The sequence below is a fragment of the Lethenteron reissneri genome, chromosome 55 (genome assembly GCF_015708825.2).
Source record: "Lethenteron reissneri isolate LAM-NWPU_2019-01 chromosome 55, ASM1570882v1, whole genome shotgun sequence".
Lineage (NCBI taxonomy): Eukaryota > Metazoa > Chordata > Hyperoartia > Petromyzontiformes > Petromyzontidae > Lethenteron > Lethenteron reissneri.
In genome coordinates, this window is record NC_083833.1 from 2,449,246 (window position 1) to 2,468,609 (window position 19,364).

General features: G+C 50.9%; 1 protein-coding gene across 1 annotated transcript in view; it reads left to right on the forward strand.

The window, feature by feature from the left end:
- LOC133356797 (constitutive coactivator of PPAR-gamma-like protein 1 homolog) overlaps window positions 1-19,364 on the forward strand; it is a 42,183-nt gene that overhangs the window by 20,059 nt on the left and 2,760 nt on the right. Inside the window, exons 2-17 of the mRNA XM_061574486.1 lie at window positions 2,906-3,152; window positions 3,875-3,957; window positions 5,873-6,001; window positions 6,708-6,813; window positions 7,018-7,100; window positions 7,420-7,630; window positions 7,908-8,067; window positions 9,175-9,280; window positions 10,109-10,318; window positions 11,473-11,638; window positions 12,459-12,708; window positions 13,537-13,651; window positions 14,759-14,968; window positions 15,987-16,230; window positions 17,046-17,184; window positions 18,718-18,811. Of these exons, the coding sequence (XP_061430470.1) occupies window positions 2,906-3,152; window positions 3,875-3,957; window positions 5,873-6,001; window positions 6,708-6,813; window positions 7,018-7,100; window positions 7,420-7,630; window positions 7,908-8,067; window positions 9,175-9,280; window positions 10,109-10,318; window positions 11,473-11,638; window positions 12,459-12,708; window positions 13,537-13,651; window positions 14,759-14,968; window positions 15,987-16,230; window positions 17,046-17,184; window positions 18,718-18,811 (2,553 nt within the window). The remainder of the gene's footprint in view (window positions 1-2,905; window positions 3,153-3,874; window positions 3,958-5,872; window positions 6,002-6,707; window positions 6,814-7,017; window positions 7,101-7,419; window positions 7,631-7,907; window positions 8,068-9,174; window positions 9,281-10,108; window positions 10,319-11,472; window positions 11,639-12,458; window positions 12,709-13,536; window positions 13,652-14,758; window positions 14,969-15,986; window positions 16,231-17,045; window positions 17,185-18,717; window positions 18,812-19,364) is intronic.

Sequence of the window (19,364 nt, forward strand, 5' to 3'; positions counted from 1 at the left end):
CTAACCCAACAAAACCTCTATTATGGATGATATTGGTCGCGACAGCCTACGTGTTAAACCAGTGCAGTGCTCTTGGCAGATTTCCCAGGCGAAATGTGTTGATGTGTTCCCCCCCCCCAAAAAAACCCCCCTTCCCCGTGACCACTGAGTCGTTGGTCCCGAATGCGATCCTCCGTGGCAATGGGTACCGACAGTCTGCGCGATTCCTCTCGGATGGCTCGTCTGGGAGAGAAGGAAGAGGCGGAGAGAGAAAGAGAGAGAGTAAGAGGAGAGTGGAGGGAAAGAGCCAGTCAAAAATAATGATGTGGAAAAAACCCGCCGAGGGACGTGGCCATCCCCTGTACGTCACTGGTGCCGCGTGATTCGTGCACCACTTATATATTAATCTTGAATACGACATGTTATTTCCGCTCAGCGGGGCGGGAGTGGTTGATATGGTGGTTTCGCCTGCTGCACTTTAACGACGTTAACTTGAGTTCCATTCCTGACTGACGTCAGTCACAAGTGATGTCTGACACGATCCTGACACCCCCCCTCCTTTTCCACGTGACCAACCCGCACTGACCAGCATGGTGAAGTACGGTTAAACTATCCCCATGATGGATACAGCTTTGGGAGGCCTTGATCCAGCAGTGGATTGACAAAGGGATGTAAGTTTATTTTTTTCAGAATCAGAATATTTTTTATCCTGGAGAAATCCGATGAGCCCTGAAGCTTTTTTTCGCAGATGTCCGGCCGATGTTCGCAGATCTCCATTTTCTTCTGTGCACCGAGCGGTGAAATTTCTTAGAATTTAAAAGTGGCCTTTGTAAACATCTCAGTTTGAAGGACGGCGTAGAGTCGTCCCGTTTTGGAAAGGTTTGGGTAATCGGAATTATGGTGGCAATGATCAAAATCTCCGCAATTTAACCCGGTTTGAAGCGTACGTGGTGGGAACGCGGACCCAAACCCCGGGAGCTCGGTGGTGGCGGATCAGCGATTCATGGCACAAGGCATTAGCCGCCCCCCTCCCCACTGCTCAAGCATCCGGACACCTCATTAAAACATGACTTTAGAAGAGATAAAGTCTGGACTTTATATCTCAATGGGTTAAAAAAAAAAGTTTATCCAGGCTCATTGCCAAAGTTCCCCCCCCCCTCTGCGTTTTTATATGCTTCATTGACTTGCACGGGAAAACCCTGAGCTCAATGCAGAAGTGCCCATCACGCATTCCGCGCGTCAGCTCCATCGAGCAGACGCGGCGCTTAAAGTGCGCGCGGCTTTATATTCGGGAGGAATTTGGGAGTTACAAAAACACACACGGTTAATGTGCTTTTTCTTTTTTAACATGTGACTCGTGAAAGAGTTAAACCTTAGAAAAATTTCAGCCCTTGGTATCGGCGGAGCTGGGGTTGGGGCAAGAAGACGATGATGCCGTGCAGCATTCGCTTGCACCATCACCTTGAATTTATGTTTCTTTCCTTCGTACCGCTTCTGAGTCATGTTTTGGGTTTGGAAGACCCAGCCCAACATAACATCTCATAACATAACAGGGGCTGTTTGGAGCTCCTTCTAGTTGGAGGCAACTTCTGCCAACGGCCGTGTTAGCGAGTAATTGCAGGGATGCGCCTTTTCATCCTTGCCTGTGCACAATAGGTCTCGGAATTGCAGTTTTATACATGGATAATAACGGATATACTCAATGAATGGTATAACATCGCGACATCCAAAGGCTACTGTATATCGATTCCCTGACTTGAGAATGGATTAGGAACCAGTGAGGTTCTGGAGATGTGGTCCTATTGGCTGATGCCGGTGAGGAATCTGGTCGGTGGCATTGTGCATTATGTAGGTTCAGGGGGTATATATGTTGAACTTCTTTCGCACCATACGTAGCCAACCGTGCTAATCGGAGGTGCGAGGGAAGGACACCACCAACTAAACACAAAGTAGTTCTCAAGAAATTAGTTTTCATCTAAAATTTAAAAGTGCATAGATCCAGTGGCTTCCTAATATCCGCAAGGAAGCGCGCTGCAGACGGCCGCAGAAGCGCATTTGAAAGCACGCGATGCAGTGGCCGTCTTTGTTCGACGAAAATCCTGCTTCTTAAGTCGCCGGATTGCAGTCAGTTCACCCATAGCCACCGTCCAACCCAGCAGCCCAACAGCAGCTGTCCCAAAGCTTTTTGCCAGGGTCATGTGAGGTCGCGCCTGGCAATCTGCCTGCTTTTGTTCAAACACCTATTTAACGCAGTTTTGACTGCAGCTGGCCCAGTCGAGGGAGGAGAGACACGGTGCGGTGTTAGGATTTAACGTGGCTTGACACGGCCTTGCTTCTAAAGCGTGCTAGGCCATCGTCAAATGTACAGATGGCCAAATATATTTTTTATGCCCATGTTTTTTCCACATTTGATATGTTTCGAGATTCCCTCTGTTAAAACGTGTTTATTCATATTCCACACAGTCCGGTATATATGTGTATATATGTATGCTTTATTACCTAGGCTAGCCTCACCAAGTTCCATGACTCGTTTTAAGGAGGGTCCTGCCACAGGGCCCGGCGGTTGCTATGTATAATCCAAATGAAGTAATTAGCGGTGTAATTTTTCAAGTAACATTTTTATACATAATACAGGTATCTTCGGGTTAGATCTCGTAAATATAAATGTGTCGTATAACTCGCCACCACCCGACACAGCCATTCCGAGTATGACGATTCGCCAGTAATTACAACTAGCTTCAACATTATTACAGAAGACAATACAATCCAAAAACACATCGGAGAGCCACAATAATTTCCGGTCCTTCGGTAATTCACTGGGATTACTATCTTCACCCCCTCAGCACCCAATATCTCCCAAGTCCCTTACACTCGCCTTGCTCACGCTCTCTCCTCCTGTCCGTACCGCACCACCGCCTTTCCTTAGGTTTGCCAAAGCATCAACGATCACCACCTGGAAGTGATTCGCTTCTGCAAGGAGTCGGGCTTCCACGGGCTGGTGGCGCAGGACTCGGACTACGCCGTCTTCTGCCCGCCGCACTACTTCAGCTCCAGCACACTCAAGCTGAGCCGCAACGGCAAGAGCCTCACGGCCAACGAGTACCTGGTGCCCGAGGCGGCGAGCGCCCTGCAGCTGCAGCCGCACAAGTTCCCCATCTTCGCTGCGCTCCTTGGTGAGACGCCTGTGTGCCTGCCCGTGTGCCTGCCCGTGTGCTTGCCCGTGTGCCTGCCCGTGTGCTTGCCCGTGTGCCTGCCCGTGTGCCTGCCCGTGTGCCTGCCCGTGTGCCTGCACGCGCGTGTGTGACAGGTTAGCGCGCTGCACTACGAACCTGGCGACCCGGGTTCGATTCCCGCTCACGGCAAACACCAGTGACGATTATCTGAACCGGTCCCGGGCCTCCCCTAGGTCGACTCAGCCTCAAATGAGTACCTGGTGTGGTGTGTAAGCATCGCCGCTAGGGAGACAAAGGCGGTCGGGCGTGGTACTGGCCACCCACCCCCTCGTGTACCGTTCCGCCCTTCATAGGTGCTCGCTAACAGCACTTGCCCCTACAGTCTGTTAAGGCTATACGGGGGATCTTTGAGACAGGCCCGTGGCACCTGGGTCTGTCTCGTAACCTCCTGCCGGCGGGCGTTTGACACCACGCGGCCTTAATGTGCACAGCCTGGCAGAAGCGCCGTGGTGACGTCACCGTCACTTAGTGGCGAGTGGCGGTCGTTGTTGTGTGTGTCTATCTTCGTGTGTGTGCGTGCGTGTCTTATCTGGTCAAATACAAAATTTGGTTAGAAGTATCCTGGTTGAGTTTGTTTTTTCATGCGTGGTATCTATGTATATATGAACTTCTTTCGCACCACACCTAGTGAGAAGTTAAAACCGATGGTTGTTTATTTCCAGGAAACCACCTCTTGCCTGACGAGGATTTGGCTGCATTTCATTGGAACCTGCTTGGTCCAGAACACCCACTGGCATCTCTGAAGGTAACTGCTCAAGCCATCGCATGAATGACCGAATAAACGAGAGCTTGCCTTCATGTGGAACCAGGTTAACGTATAATGTCTGGATTATTCTATCGCAGTGGGTTGCTGCTTTTGTTCAGGCCGAACTTGAAAAAATTAAGGTGAAGGATTTGTATTTAACATAGGTAGGAACAACGGTTCCACACTGCCCACCAGGGATTGTTTTTATGTCGTGCAAAGCCCCTCCCAAACATGTACGCTCCCGGATTGGTTGAAGTGCGTCACGTGACCGAGAGCTTTCTGTCGTGCACGAATGCGCTGTCCAACCAAGTTCCTACCTGCCCACTCCGAAGGAACGTGTCGGGCGCTTAAATGCCCCAGTATCTCAAAGGGAATTACAGTTGATCATCAATTACCTGGCGTGCAATTTATCCGGCTCCCAACATCCAGCGGTCCCGGGCCGATCCGGCGAGACCGGCAAAATCGCTCCGAAGGCTGTTGACCAGTCTGGTGATCGGCACGGTGTGCCTAACAAACAAATAGCTATGCTTGATTTCAGTGTCAAATATATATCGTACATTATTCACTACATACAACTTGAACAATGAAAATACTGCGCTTATATACATTTTTCATGACAAGTAATAAAAACTGAAATTATACGCTGTGCGATCTGGCTAAAAGTTGCGTGTAATTTGGCTTCATCATTTCGGTCGATCGTCAAACACAAGTTGTTTAAACAAGAGCGTAGTACCACATACAGCACCCCATGCAGAGTCTTCGAGATTGGAGTGGTCAGTACGGTACAGTGAATACGGTACCTTTTTTAGGGAGGATAGTTTTTTTGTCTGTTTATTTATGCCAATTTCACACAGTAAACATGTAAAACACTACAAAAATTAATATACAACAACACTTAAAAACAATGTTATGCAAGAATGGGCAAAAATAGGCTATTTTAAATCATGGTGTGATTATCCGGCATTTTGGAAAATCTGGCGGCTCCCCTTTCCCTCCCGAAGCCTCTGGATAATGAATCGATGATCTACTGTACCTTATCTAAGTTATTCCAATGCCCAGCTGTAGATTTTTTTTTAGCCTAGCAGACGGATGTCACAAAGATGACTTAGCACCTGCCTGCAAGTGTTCATTATTCTGCCAGTCGGGGGGACGATGTTGCTATTCTAATTAAGAAAATTGTCTGCCGTAAATCCCTATTATTTGCCTTCCTATCTATCATCTACCTTTCCCAATTGAATTTCCAGCGGCAGATTAGAACAGTTTCTCGCTGCCTGCGAATTGATCAAATAAAAATTGCGAGCAAATCAGCCAAGTGAAGTTTATTTAGTTTAACCCGTGCTATAAGAGACCAGGATCGTCTCATTTGCACGAATTATCGAGGCAATGACTCTTGTCAGTAGGGGCCGATTATTGCTGTTGGCTGTGCAATCTCGATCGAGTAATTTGCGATGTAATTTTCAAATCTGCCAAATTTGGGCGCTGACGCCGGCACACGAATGACATCGGGAGAGCTCTAACGTCCATTTTGAAGCAAACGCCCCGTAGGGTTATTGGGGCTATTACACCTTGCGGTATTAACCAGGGTGGCTGCTGGAATCGAACCGTGACCCTCTGCAGCGAATGGCTCTAACGCTGGGTCACGGCAGAGCGCTGAAGAAAAACTAAAAACGCAATGCTTTGTGTTTCTGGGTTTTTTTTTCACTGAACAAGAGTCCGGTGCAGAGAGTGAGTGATTAAAGTTGGTGGGGGGGCACAGGCATTCAACGTACGAAAACCCGAGGCCCAGGTGCTTACGGGGCAGGAGAAAAGGAATAAGGTGGGCTCTCAGCCCCTCCTCGTGTATGTTGAACTTCCTTCGCACCGTACGTGGCCAGCCATGCTCATCGGTAGGTGCGCGTTGCGTCGATCCTTACAGGTGCGGGCGCACCAGCTGGTGCTGCCACCCTGCGACGTGGTCATCAAGGCAGTGGCGGAATACTTGAAAAACGTCAACGACATCAACGACCTCGACTCCATCGCCAAGGACGTGTTCAAGCACTCACAGGTTCGGCTCGCTGATCGTAGACAACGCAAGTCCGTTCGCCGACGAACGTTCCTCGCTCCACGGAGGTCCACGAGTCGAGTTGGGTGTGAGTGGTGAGTCGTGTGCCCGCACTGCAATACAGACCTGGCAACCTGGGTTCGATTTCCAATCGTGGATAACTTAACTGTCTTGTCCCCATTCTGTCTACCTCACCTGATATACATGAGTTGGTGAGTTCGATACCGACCCTGGCACCTGTATATTTGGAGTTTGTGTGTCTCTCTCCCCGTGGTCATGTAGATTTTTCTCCGGTTCCTCCAATTTTTCCCTCCATTTGGCTGATATAACATTTCCACATGACAGGCCACTTAGTTGAGCAATCATTTGTGGCCAGGCTTGCTTATGAAAAATAGCTATTTAACTCGATAGGCCTTACCTGGCAAAATAAAAAATAGTTTATAGTTTCACATGAGTGACAAGTGTTGTACGATCTTGCCTTGGGCTCCCTGCGATGGATCGAATTGAGAACCTGGAGTGGGGGATGTGAACATCCGTGCCACAGAGACGATAGGTGGCCTAGCACAGTACTCGCTATACCAATTGCTTTGTATGCCACGCCAGCCTTTACAATACGCCATAGCTGATGAATCACTCGTCGCAGCATTCTGTATGGCTAATTCGGTGTACCTTGGTATGTTTGTCTTTGTGTGCGGGTGCGTGCGTACAGTCCCAGAGGGGTGAAAAGATCGAGCGATTCAAGAAGGCAGTGCAGTATTACACAGAGGGACACAAGACCTACCCAAGGCCATCCGTGCAGTCGACCAACTTGCCCGGTACACCTGTGTTGATTTTCAGTGTCGCGAGATGTTAACTCTCTCACCTGTTACGCAGGAGGGTTGTGGTTAATGCACCCACATCAGGTGGCGAACGCGTTGCTCCCTCTGAGCTGTGTCACTCCTTCTGAGCTGTGTCACTGCTGTGGGTGAGGGTCTCTTGGTGGCGCGTGTGGAATGTGCGGACCGTGGCTTTTTCTCCAGGTGCTGCTCCAATCCCAGTGCCACTATTCCCCACGGCACCAGTTCACAACACCGCACCGTCCTACCAGCAAGGAGATGGGCCGGTAAGTCGCTAACCCTACACCACGTTCACCACCACCGCATTATCAAATCACCTTCGTGATCATCATCATCATCATCGCCATTGCCATTTTAGTTCGGTCTCACATGGACAACATTAAACAGGGATTGTCCTAACGTCTTGTAGGCGGCAGATTGCCTTGCTAATTTATCAGAGTGCTTAACTGGCACTGCTGAGATTCCGGGTTCAAATCCAGGCGAACCACTCACGAATTCCAAATAAATAACCACATTTCACTTGCCATTCATTCATTACTTCCACATTGTTGCTTTGTGTGTCTCCTTCTGAACACCCTGTCTCAGCCCCAGAAAAGCGATGCTCAGAGTTCACCACAGACAGCCAATCAGGACTCGGCTGCCAGCCAGGCGGGGAAGAGCCCGTCCAATCAGGCGGAGGCTTGTTACCAGGCAGATTTGAACGACATTTCAGAAGACAACAACCTTGCACTGGACGCGACACTCAACAACAGCCTGGGAGCTGAAGATCATGGATATGGGAACATCGCCTCTCCAGGTGAGCATCTTGTAGACCTGTAGACTCACATGTATGTACGTATGTTGAACTTCTTTCGCACCGTACGTAACCAACCGTGCTTATCGGTGGTGTCGGAAAATTAAGAGGTGCGGAGGGGGTGAGTGGACGGTAATAAGTGGTGAGTGGAGGAGGATGAGTGGAGCGGGTGATTGTAGTTGTAAGTAGATGAGGGGGTGAGGGGTGAGTGGACGGTAAGAAGGGGTGAGTGGAGGAGGACGAGCAGAGGGGGTTTGAGCTCGCACTCCGTCTCTCGCAGCAACAGGGAAGCACACTCCGCTGTACGAGCGAGCGTCGCCCATCGCCCCCGCCGTTCCCAGCAGCCCCCGGCAGACGACGGGCCCCTCCCCCCCGCCGTCGTCGCCCTCCTCCACCTCGTCCGACAACGGGGACGCCCACGGGGACGCCGCCACCGCCAAGTACGATCGTCGCGTCCCGCGGGAGCCAGCGGGGGGGGGGGGGCTGTGTCGCTCCTGGGGAATGTTCCACGTCTGTGCGTCAGGCCATCGGTACCAGATTATGGTTCGGCTTCGTCAGAAATGCCACCGTTGCATCTGCGACCGGCCTCCTAGCGATCGAGAGCTCAGTTCGAAGGAGACGGCTGTCACTGTGGATAGGTCGCCCGTCTTGATGCGCAAACTCCCGCAAATTTGCGTACTTCAGCTGGCGGGCGACGTTCGAAGTGAGGACTGCGATTCTGAAAGGAAAGGCGTCGCCTCCCGTGGTCGCACCCCTCCGTGATCTGTGTATCAAACAAATTACTGAAGACACCGGGCGTATGACACATGTTTGGCGCAACGGTCCTTCGACGACTATGCGTGATGAATTAATGAATAAGTTTGTTTGACCAGGAAAGCCTCAATGCCCAGGAAAGTCTCAAGACTCTTGTTTCAGGAAGATCCTGCAAACTCTTTGGAGTAGGGGGCGGCGTTTATTTGTTTATTCCCAATTGAGTAATTTGCAGGATCTTTTGTTTCGCTTTGTGATGCTTAGTCAAAGCCAGTTATATTCTTGGGGTCTTTCGGTAAAGTCACATAGATAGGTTCAAAAAATAATAATATCAACGAAAACTACGACGTTTCGATTGCAACACAAGCGACCCACTCCCCCTCCTATTTACGTGACTTTACCGGAAGGCCCAAAGGATAAGAATTCCTGCAGTCACGAAAGCTTTAAGTCAAGATTTAGCCAGTTATATTGTATGTTTCTTTTTAGTTGTGGCAGGCAACCGGAGATCCAGGAGGAAACCCCATATAGAACAGGGGGAGAAGGTACAAACTCCATGCAGAAAGGTACCCGATTCAGGAATTGAACCCAGGCCCTTCTTGCTGTTAGACTCAAGTGTTTACACTGCACCACCCCGCCACCCATATGCGGGGGGAAGGGGGGGGGGGACATTAAATCCGTGTTCGTGAAACCAGTCGCTCGGTGTTAATGCTGCTGCTGCCATCGCTGCTGCTGTTGTCGTTGGTGGTTCCCGTGTGCTGCCCCGTTGTCCCCCCCCCCTCCCCACCCCCCCCTCTTAGCCATATCAACGAGCTGCCGGGAAGTGGTGGCAGAGGGGCCTGGGCCGAAGGCGCTACCCAGGGAGGTGGACAGGCCTCGGGGGTGGCGGCGAATGGGGGTGGACAGGTACATTTTTTGTTTAGCCAGGGACAGCATCGCTGAGTATTGTGACCTTTTCAGGACACGAGTTGTCCCGTCATATTGCGATGTACATGGCAATTGAGTAGTTTGCAAGTGAGTATTTTAATTTGGCAAATTTGGACAAGGATGCCGGCGCGCACACACACCGGCGTACTCTTGCAAACGATGTCGCTGGGTGTCTTTAACGTACGCTGGCTGTGTGAGGCCAGGCGACAGTCGGATTCAAATCGTGAACCCTCACGATTTGAATCCGACTGTGGCAGACGCGCCGCTGTAAGTTTGTCTCGCCTGCACGTAGTAGCTGCCTTCACATTATGTGTTAGCAGGTCGAGTACCATCTGATGCGATCTGAATAGAAGAGAAACCTTCAGACAAGTTTCCAGTCCCATAATATAGCCATTATCAATGTCACAAATGAACCGGAATGTTGAACTTCTTTCGCTTCACACCGTACGTAGCCAACCGTGATAATTGCAGGGAAGGAGAACAAACTAAACACAAAAAGCCGTTCCAAATAAATGAGTTTTTAGTTTAGATTTACAAGTGCATAGCTCCATTAGCTTCCAGATACCGGAATAAAGAGCGTTCCAGATGGCCGCAGAAGCGAATCCTAAAGCGAGCCATGCGGTGACCGTCTTTGTTCGATGGCGAGCCAAAAAGCCGCCGTTGCGAGGATGACCCGAGTTGCCGTGATGGTTTTACGCTCCTTGACAAGATCAACGAGGTATTGGTGGTCCATTTGTGGCAAGAACTTTGTGTGTGTGTGTGTGTTATGAGCTCGACCTCATGAATGTGCGTGATGTCACACGTCAGGCCGCATGCCGGCTCGGCGTCACGGACGAGCCGTCGTGCCGCGGGGGAGTGCTGCCCGCCATCCCGTCGCTCATGTCAACTCCCACGCGCGCCCACATGGACCTGACGACGCCACCGCGGCCGCAGGTGGCCGTGGAGGTGATCCGCGTGGCCGAGTACCGGCACCGCAACGGCCTCATGCACCCTGGCGTCTACCAAGTGCTCACCACGGTGAGTGCCGCGGAGGCCCCCCCCTCCCTCCCCCTGTGCAGGAGTGGATAGACGCACGGGGGCTGCACGCGACGTGGGTTTATCTTCTTTATCTTTGGGGCATCACGGTGGCGAGATGTTACTCCCTCGCCTGGTATACAGGAGGTCCGTGGGTTTGATCCCGACCCTGACGTCTGTGTATTTTGAGTTTGCATGTCTCTCTGCCCTGTGGTCGTGGGGATTTTTCTCCGGGTCCTCCGGTTCTTCCCTCCACATTTAAAAACATGCGTTGAGAGTATTTGGCTGCTATAAATTTCCACGTGATGAGCCACTTCTTTGAGCTATCATTTGTGGCAAGGTCGATTTTGAAAAAGAGCTATTTAGCTCAGTGGGCCTCACCTGGTAAAATAAAAATAGCATGGAGCATCTTTGCCCATTTCGTCGGTCGTTGAACGTTGTTGAACGGTTGTTGGAACGCTATGACATGGAACACGGTGTTGTTAATTAAAAATCCTGTTAAATAATCAGTTGCAGGTATGGCTCAATAAATTCTATACCCTTTGGTTCTTTCGGTAAAGTCATCGAGACTCGGTGAGGCTTTCCGAGCGTAACATCAAAAACAATTTGCGACGCGTAACAAAAACTTTCAACACACTTCAAAAATGACCTGCAGATTACAGTAACAGCTTTGCTTGCGAGCATACTTCGTTCCGGAAACGTGTTTGTATTCCAAAGCACTCGTATATCAGTTGTGATCACGTGACGCTCGGCAGACAAAGCGTCTACACGTACTACTCGTATTGCAAGACCTCGCTCGTTTATCAAATTAATATTTATTTAAAATTTTTGCACGTCTTGCAAAACACTCGCAGACCAAGTTACTCGCAATCCAAGGTTTTACTGTACTCCCTTGGGATCGCACACAGCAGCAACAATCGCCGTCTCCCCTGCTGCAAATTCCGTGGCAGGCCCCTTCTCGAGACTAAGTGAGGCTTTCCGAGCGTAACAACAAAAACAATTTGCGACGCGTAACAAGAGCAGAGCCGATGACGGCAGCTCGCTTGCTCGCTCCCGTCACTGGCGGGGACGCCGACAAAGTCGCCGGTGGCGGCGTCGCCGCTCGGCCTGCTCGGACCGGGCGGCAGAGCGACGCGAGCGTGTGGTGTCGCACGCAGGGCGAGCTGAAGCTGCCGGTCACCCTGGAGGACGAGGCGAACCCGGAGCTGCCCCCGGCCACGCTGTTGTACCGGCCGGCGCGCCAGCACGTCTACGGCGTGCTCTTCAGCCTGGGCGAGCTGCGCAAGCGCGCGCTGCGTCGCGCGCCGCCCGGCATGATGGACAGTGAGGAACCCCCCTGCACCCAACCCGCCCCCAACCCCCCCACCCCGAGACCGCACGCGTTGTGAACGATGGCGCGCTCACGTCGTCACGCGATCGTGCACGGTCGCCACTTTCGGATGACGCCCGACGGTATCGAGGCTCGTGGCAATCGCGCGCCCCATTGCTCGCGGACGATGTAGACCTCGTGGGCCCAGAGCTGAAATCGGTTACCACCACAATGGACCAAAGCTTTAGTCGTACAGAATGATTTACGTGGCGAATGAGGGCAAATTATTTCAGAATCCCGCTCGTTTGAGATGGAATTGCTAACATGCTACCGCAAGCGATAGCCGCAATTTTGAAACTTCTGGTCTGGTCTCGGGGGCTCATTAATTTTTTTATTTTATTTACGTTATCAGGTAAGGCGCAGTGAGCTATATAGCTCTTTCAGTGGCAACCTGGCCACAAATGATAGCTCAACAAAAGTGGCTTATGTGGAAATTTACAGCAGCCAAATATTAGGAATGCATGTCGATTCTAAATGTGGAGAGAAACCTGGAGGACCTGGAGAAAAATCCACGCGACCACGGGGAGAACACGTAAACTCCAAATATACAACAGGTGTCAGGGTCACGATCGAACCCACGACCTCCAATATATCAGGCAAGGTAGTTAACATCTCGCCACCATGGCACCCTCATAGCGCGGTTATGTATAATGCGATGGCACGCTGTTGCGTGTAATCACGTGACTGAGCACGTTCACCCACTAGCACGCTCATCCTCCCCGCCCCTCACTCCCCACCGTCTCCCGCTCCCCCCGTCTTTCGCCCTGCGCGCAGCGATGCCCGTGCTGGTGAAGGAGTGGTGCGCCTACAAGGGGAAAGCGCCGCAGACGCCCGAGCTGGTGGAGGCGCTGCCGTTCCGCGAGTGGACCTGCCCGACGCTGCGCAAGCTGTGGCTCGGCAAGGCGGTGGAGGACAAGAACCGGCGCATGCGCGCCTTCCTGGCGTGCCTGCGCTCGGACACGCCGGGCATGGTGAACCCGGCTGCGGTGCCCACCCAGCACCTCGTGCTGTGCTGCGTGCTCAGGTGAGCTCCGCTTGTGCCGGGTGCGGTGCCAGTGTTCACCAAATTGGTGACGAATATATATGTGTGTGTGTGTGTGTGTCATCGAAGCGTATTTTATTTTTTAGACTAGATTTGCACGTTTGTTGGTGCGGTGTTAGTGATGAGCTGCGTCGCTAGTTTTTCGTTTTCTTATCCAGATGCTCTATAGGGAGTGATATGTTATGAGTACTGTACAATGTCTTTGCATGATCTGATTGACTTTTCAGCGGAGGAAGAATTCATATTGTGGAATTGGTCAGGGTGACAGTGACACGTGTGTGAGAACACTCAATTGCACTCGTTTGTGCTGCAGTAGAATTCTATTTAAATCGTAGGCGCCTGTCTTCAAAGTCCTCTCTGCATTCCGGTTGCCATCGTGAATTTGCTTAGGTTCATCTTCTTGATTCTTTCGGTAAAGTCACGTATAAGGGAAGTAATAAAGTAATAAAAATAAAACCAGGTCTTGTCGCCTCGACAGGCCTGGTTTTCACCTGAGGACGGCTGCTTGCGTTGTGGCCGAAACGTCGTGAGAATTATTTTATTATGTTTCATTTTTATTATTTTATTACTTCCCTTCTACGTGACTTTACCGAAAGAACCAAGAAGATGAATCCCTGCAGTCGCGAAAGCTTTAAATCGACATTTGCTAAGGTTGTACACAAGCGTCCCGCGGGCACCGACACCAACATTAACCACCCCCCCCCAGCGCTTTACCAAGGCACAAAATGTCATTTAATGCGACGCGAGTGCTCATTTATTGCGCAGTGCAAACGGCTCGAAGTCATGCTTCTCCCCCCCCCCCGCGCGCAGGTACATGTTGCAGTGTCCCGGCGGGCGGATCCTCAGACGTCACGAGCTGGACGCCTTCCTCGCCCAGGCCGTGTCTCCCGTGCTCTACAAGCCCGAGCAGCTGCAGGAAATCAAGGTGAGCGGCCGCCCTGGCACTGCGCCTGCGTTGGTCCTCCGCTTGCATTCAGTGCCGCCTGCAGTTGAATTGTTGGACACGTTTTGGCGGTGGCGGTAGGCCCAGAGAATCGTAAGGGTTGCCTTTATGCGTTTGCGTGTTTCTCCCACCGTGATCGCGTGGATTTTTCTCCGGGTCCTCCGTATTCCCCACATTTGGAATCAAAATGCTTTTAGAGTATTTGGCTGCTATACATTTCCACAAGATGATTAGCCGCTTCGTTGAGCTATTATTTGTGGCCAGGTCGCTTCTGAGAAACAGCTCATTCGACCTGCATTTGCTGTGCTGCTGTACACTTATGCTTTCGCGACCATTAATATTCATGATGAAAGTGGTAATCGCCAGCGAAACGTCGTACTCAAATTGTATATATTGTGTGGTGAAGTAATAAATTGCCACATTTTGCAATGTAGCCATCCTCCATGGACATCCTCTGGGGTACATGCCCCTCCCTGGCTGGCGCTCCGTTACTATTATTATTATTGACCAACGGTCATCATCACTTTGTGCCGTGCTGTGTCATATCCCAAGCCCACGTTTAATAACTGTTTAAATTATGTCCTTAACTCTAAATCGGTATTAGTCTGCGTTCATCAATCGAAGCATCTCGTGAAATAAATGTTACGATATAACCAGAATTGGAATATATATAAATTGCAAGACATTGACTTTCAAATATCAACGAAGCCACAATACCCGAAGCAATATATTGTGAAACAAATCAAATGTTGTATTATAAATAAAACAACTTTATGAAGTCAATAAAAAAGGGTAAAGCAAAATGTCCAGCATGCTGCACGTATTTGCACTCTGCTGCAGTTCCAGCACTGAAGAGGTGGATTTTTTTTGTTAACAGTTAAATTTATCCAAAATCCCTCTATTGTTCCGTGACATTGGAGTGAGGCAGCTAAAGCAACGCCCGTACCTTTCTTACCCGGTAATTAAATGAGTGTGTGCGTGCTTGCTTGCTTGCGTGTGTGTGTGTGTGCGTGCGTGTGTGCGTGCGTGCGTGTGTGCGTGCGTGTGTGTGTGTGCATGTGTGCGCGGTGGCGGCGATGGTGTCGTCAGATCGACGGGCTGGACGCCCGTGGCGTGCAGCTGGCGGCGCTGTTCATGCGCGGCGTGGAGACGGCGCTGTTTGCGAACGACGCGTGTGGCCAGCCCGTGCCCTGGGAGCACTGCTGCCCCTGGCTCTACTTCGACGGGAAGCTCTTCCAGAGCAAGCTCCTGCGCGCCACTCGGGACCGCGCGCCGCTGCTGGAGATCTGCGACGGACAGGTGATGACGACGATGACGACGTCGACGACGAGCGGAGAGCGTGTCGGGGTATACTGGGAAAAAGCGCCAGCTTCTACCCGGCCCCAATGCGATGTCGTGGTCAGAGCCGGGTTACTCGTGGGGTTCATAATGGCCGTGTCGGATATTCGGAGCCGACATCGCCGAGACCTTTGATTTGAGTCGGAGATGCAGCAGTTGCCCACCCCCCGTGATCATGCTCAAGAATAGAGCTGGGAGATCCAACTATTGAGCGCATCGCTTCAATCGTCCGACTTTGGATAACGTGAAAATAGTTGGGAAGGAAATTTGGAGAAAGAAAAAGTGTCGCCTATGTGATGGACAGGGTTGGTTGATGTCATTGGCACCCCCAACCTCGTCATGCTTGGCGTGGCTTTGGGGTTTTTCCTGCCTTCGGGAGTAAGGATGTTGGAGCATTTTTAAATGGGTCCATGTATACTGCTTATCCACCCAGCAGTCCAAATTAGTGCACCACATTCCATTGGCAGGTCGTGTGCGGTAGGAGAAAAGTATGTGCATTCCCACCTCTTCCAATGTGTTTGGCCAGCGTTGAAGAATAGGCCAAAATACCCAACCCCAGAGCTCACTGTGGTGGAGGTCTTTCTGCCAGCAGCGGGCTGAGCAAGTAATTGTATGGCTGCACCTTTAGCTTTTATACATAACATGTCTGCACGTGCCTGTTTGACATTTGTGTGCTTGTGTGTGCGAGCGTGGACACAGACAAACACACAAGCGGTTAGCACACTGCAATACGGACCAAACGTCCCGAGTTCGATTCCCGCTCACGACCAACACCAGTGACGATTATCTGACACTGGTCACGGTCCTCCTCTAGGTCGACTCGACCTCAAATTAGTATTTGGTGCAGTCTGTAAAAAACATTGTGCCCTGCCAGCCTTCCATATGTGCTACTTGCTAACGGCACTTGCCACAAAAAAGTCCATAAAGGCTACACGTGTGGGGCGGGGTGGACCCTCTTGTGTTGTGTGCGCGCGTGCAGTCGGAGCAGGTGTCTCGCGTGGACCGCATGAGGCAGAGCATCTTGGAGGGGCTCACCCTGTCACGGCCACCCATGCCCCCGCTGCCCCCGCCCATGCCCCCTCCCCCTCCCCCGCCGTACCTGCCACCCTCTATGATGGGGCAGTACCCGCACCACCCTCCGCCCCAGGGCCTGTACCTGCGCGCCCAGGGGCCCCCGCTCATGCCTCCGCCGTCGATGCACCCACGCGCCCGCAACATAGCGGGTGAGGGTGGACGCATTAAACCATGCGTTGTACGTACGTGGGTACGTTGAGCTTCAGCACCGTACGTAGCCGACCGTGCTGGTCGGAGGTGCGACGTCATGGTTGTGGTGCGACGTCATGGTTGTGGTGCGACGTCATGGTTGTGGTGCACCGTGGGGAGGCCTTCGTGTGGAAGGCTCGTCGTAAAATGTCGCGGGACGCATACCCCCCAGATGTTACAAGTTACCCGACTGTAAATGAATGTCAGATGCGCTTCCCATGGTGCCAACCTGCTGTGTTTTAGCCGCCCGGCACTCTGCTTGTTTTTTTGTAGCAAGTGGCGAGCGCAAGCCTGTGTCCTCCTTTCGTGTGTGGATGAAATTTGCGTAGAAATCACGAATCTATGTTTTTCGTTCGAAATCAATTTGATGACGTCACGAGATAGTGAATGTGAATGGGGCACAAGTTGGCACATTAAGACACGCAGTGTACCGTGTACAGCTACTTTTTTTCAATAATCTACTGCTGGATGAGAGCCCCCTCCCCACGCCGTGCCAGTCGTTGGGGTTATTTGACTGTGCTTCATGGTTTGTCAGTGTAAGTTGGTGAAGGCGGAGAGCAAAGACTTGGGCAGGACAGCATTATAGCGCAGCATTGTGTTGTGCTGCACTGTCCCTCTACTGCCCACCCTGTTGCCACACAGGCCGAGAGTGGTGTTGGCCACCCACTGCCGTGTATGTCGTGCCGACCTTCATAAGTGCTCGCTAACAGAACTCGCTCCAACAATCCGTGACAGGCTATACGGGGGATCTGTGTCTTTGTGCGCTTGTGTGCAGGAGGGCATGCCCTGCCCCAGCAGGGAGGGAAGCTGGAGATCGCGGGCATGGTCGTGGGACAGTGGGCGGGCGGGCGAAGAGGCCGTGCCCGCGGGATTCTGCCCCCACAGATCGTGTCTGTGGGCTGCGGCATGCGCGGGTAAATCAACCCAGTCTCTCTCCCCTCTTTTGCCGTCGTTGGTGAGAACTGACGATGAAATCGGCTCGTGTGCAGATGCTAGATGATGGTGGTGATGGGTATTGACGCTCGCGTCACAGCCGCCCCTGTCGAGTAGGGTTTGTAAATCAGAATCGGAAATCTTCATTTATCCTGGAGGAATCCGATCAGCTATAGAGCTCTTTTTTCACAGATGTCCAGTCGGAGCACGGGGTCAGAAAGTTACAACAACAAATAAAAACAGGAAAGTTTAGGAAAGGTAAGCAAATTATTAAAACATTCAAAATAAGCTAACCTTTTTTTATTTTACCAGGTAAAGCTCACTGAGCTACTTTTACAGAAGCAACTTGGCCACAAATGATAGCGAAGTGGCTTATGTGGAAATGTACAGCAGCCAAATATTTGAAAGTCTAAGCGCATGTTTCTGAAATAATAATGGACACGGTAAACTTCCGATTCACCCTTGCAAATGAGACTATCCTGGTCTCTTGAGTTCCCACCTCATTAAACAGACTTGACCAAACCTGACCTGTTGATGAATTGCGGTGGTTGCGAATTTACCTCGCTTGCAAAAATATGAACAAAATATGCGATGTAAATGTAAGGGTGAAAAAAAACCACCTAAAATCGCAATCCAGTCCTTGGAATGCACTATGCAATGGCTACGGTATTTGGCAGAGGTGGGACAAAGTCATTGTTATGCAAGTCCAAGTCGAGTCTGAAGTCATCAAATTCATGACTCGAGTCTGACTCGAGTCCAAGTCACATGACTCGAGTCCACACCTCAGAGGTGGGACAAAGTCATTGTTATGCAAGTCCAAGTCGAGTCTGAAGTCATCAAAATCATGACTCGAGTCTGACTCGAGTCCAAGTCACATGACTCGAGTCCACACCTCTGGTATTTGGTGTACAGTACTGCACAGTACTAATCAGGGGCGGCCTGGCTTGTGTGACATGGTGCGGCGTGAAGATGCGGCGAACAAGCCGGCGATGTTTTGCTCGCTTGTTTCTAAGCTGGACCTGAAGAGTGACCAACGAAGGTTGCACACAGAAGAAGACACCCTGATGATGCAGGCAGTGATGAGAAGGAAACTGGCACTATTTGGACACTTCGAATGGGCAACAACAGGAAAATTGAAAGTGCGTTGTTCGTTAAAATGGAAGGAACCGGAAAATGAGGAAGACCTTGCAGAGAATGGCTTGATGATGACATCAGAGATTGGTGCCAGAAATGTGTGGCCACTACTTGAGAATACTGGCACAAGAAAGGAAAGTGGAAACATTCTGAGATGTGCAGTGGAGATCTACGGGCTATCTTCCCATGGATCGTGATGATGATGATTTTTTAATTTCTTTGCAAATTGTTTGAGTCCCTGAACTCCTCACCCCACCCCTATTATATGCGGAACACGGAATATCAGCCCATGGTCTTCCGCAGACGCAACCTGTTGGTGCGTGGCGGTTTTAGAGAGGGCACCGCCGAGTGACGCACAGCGATTGTCTTGATCCCAACAGGCGCGGGGGTCGGGGTGGTGCCCCTTCTACCCGTGGGCCAATCGGCGTGGGGAGGGGAGGGGGAGGAGGCAAGCCGCCCGCTCGGGAAGAACAGGTGGGAATGATCTGCAGAGAAACCCATTCACTCATTCTTCCACAGAATTCCTGTATTCTGCTCCTTCATTCTTCCCTGGCGTTCATTGTGTTCACTCATTTCCATGGCAATCCTGCCTTGTGTTCACTCATTCTTCCACAGCGTTCAGTCCATCGGTGTGCTAAGAAAGTAAGCCACCAACATACGTTGCCGAAAATATCCGAACGTGTGAATTGGTAATGTTGAAAAAGTCATCGTGCTTATAGTGGAGGTTTGTAAGGAAGAGATGCAAAAGGTCCACCTTGCGTTGTTGAGAACATAGACTTTTGTCTTTTACCGATAATATAATCTTCCACAATATTGCAGAATGAGTTTCATATTTATTTTACAATATTTCTACTTTTGTTAATTGAGCCCCCAAGCGTTTTTGTAAAGGGTTCTTGCCTTTAACATCTGGCAGCCCAGCAGATTGCTTTTAGCATCCTGATGAGACTCACAAAGTAGAAACCGGTCTTCGGTTTGGCTGCCTAAACAATTTGTGCTTGAAAGCATTAGTCTGGGAAGAACAACTAAA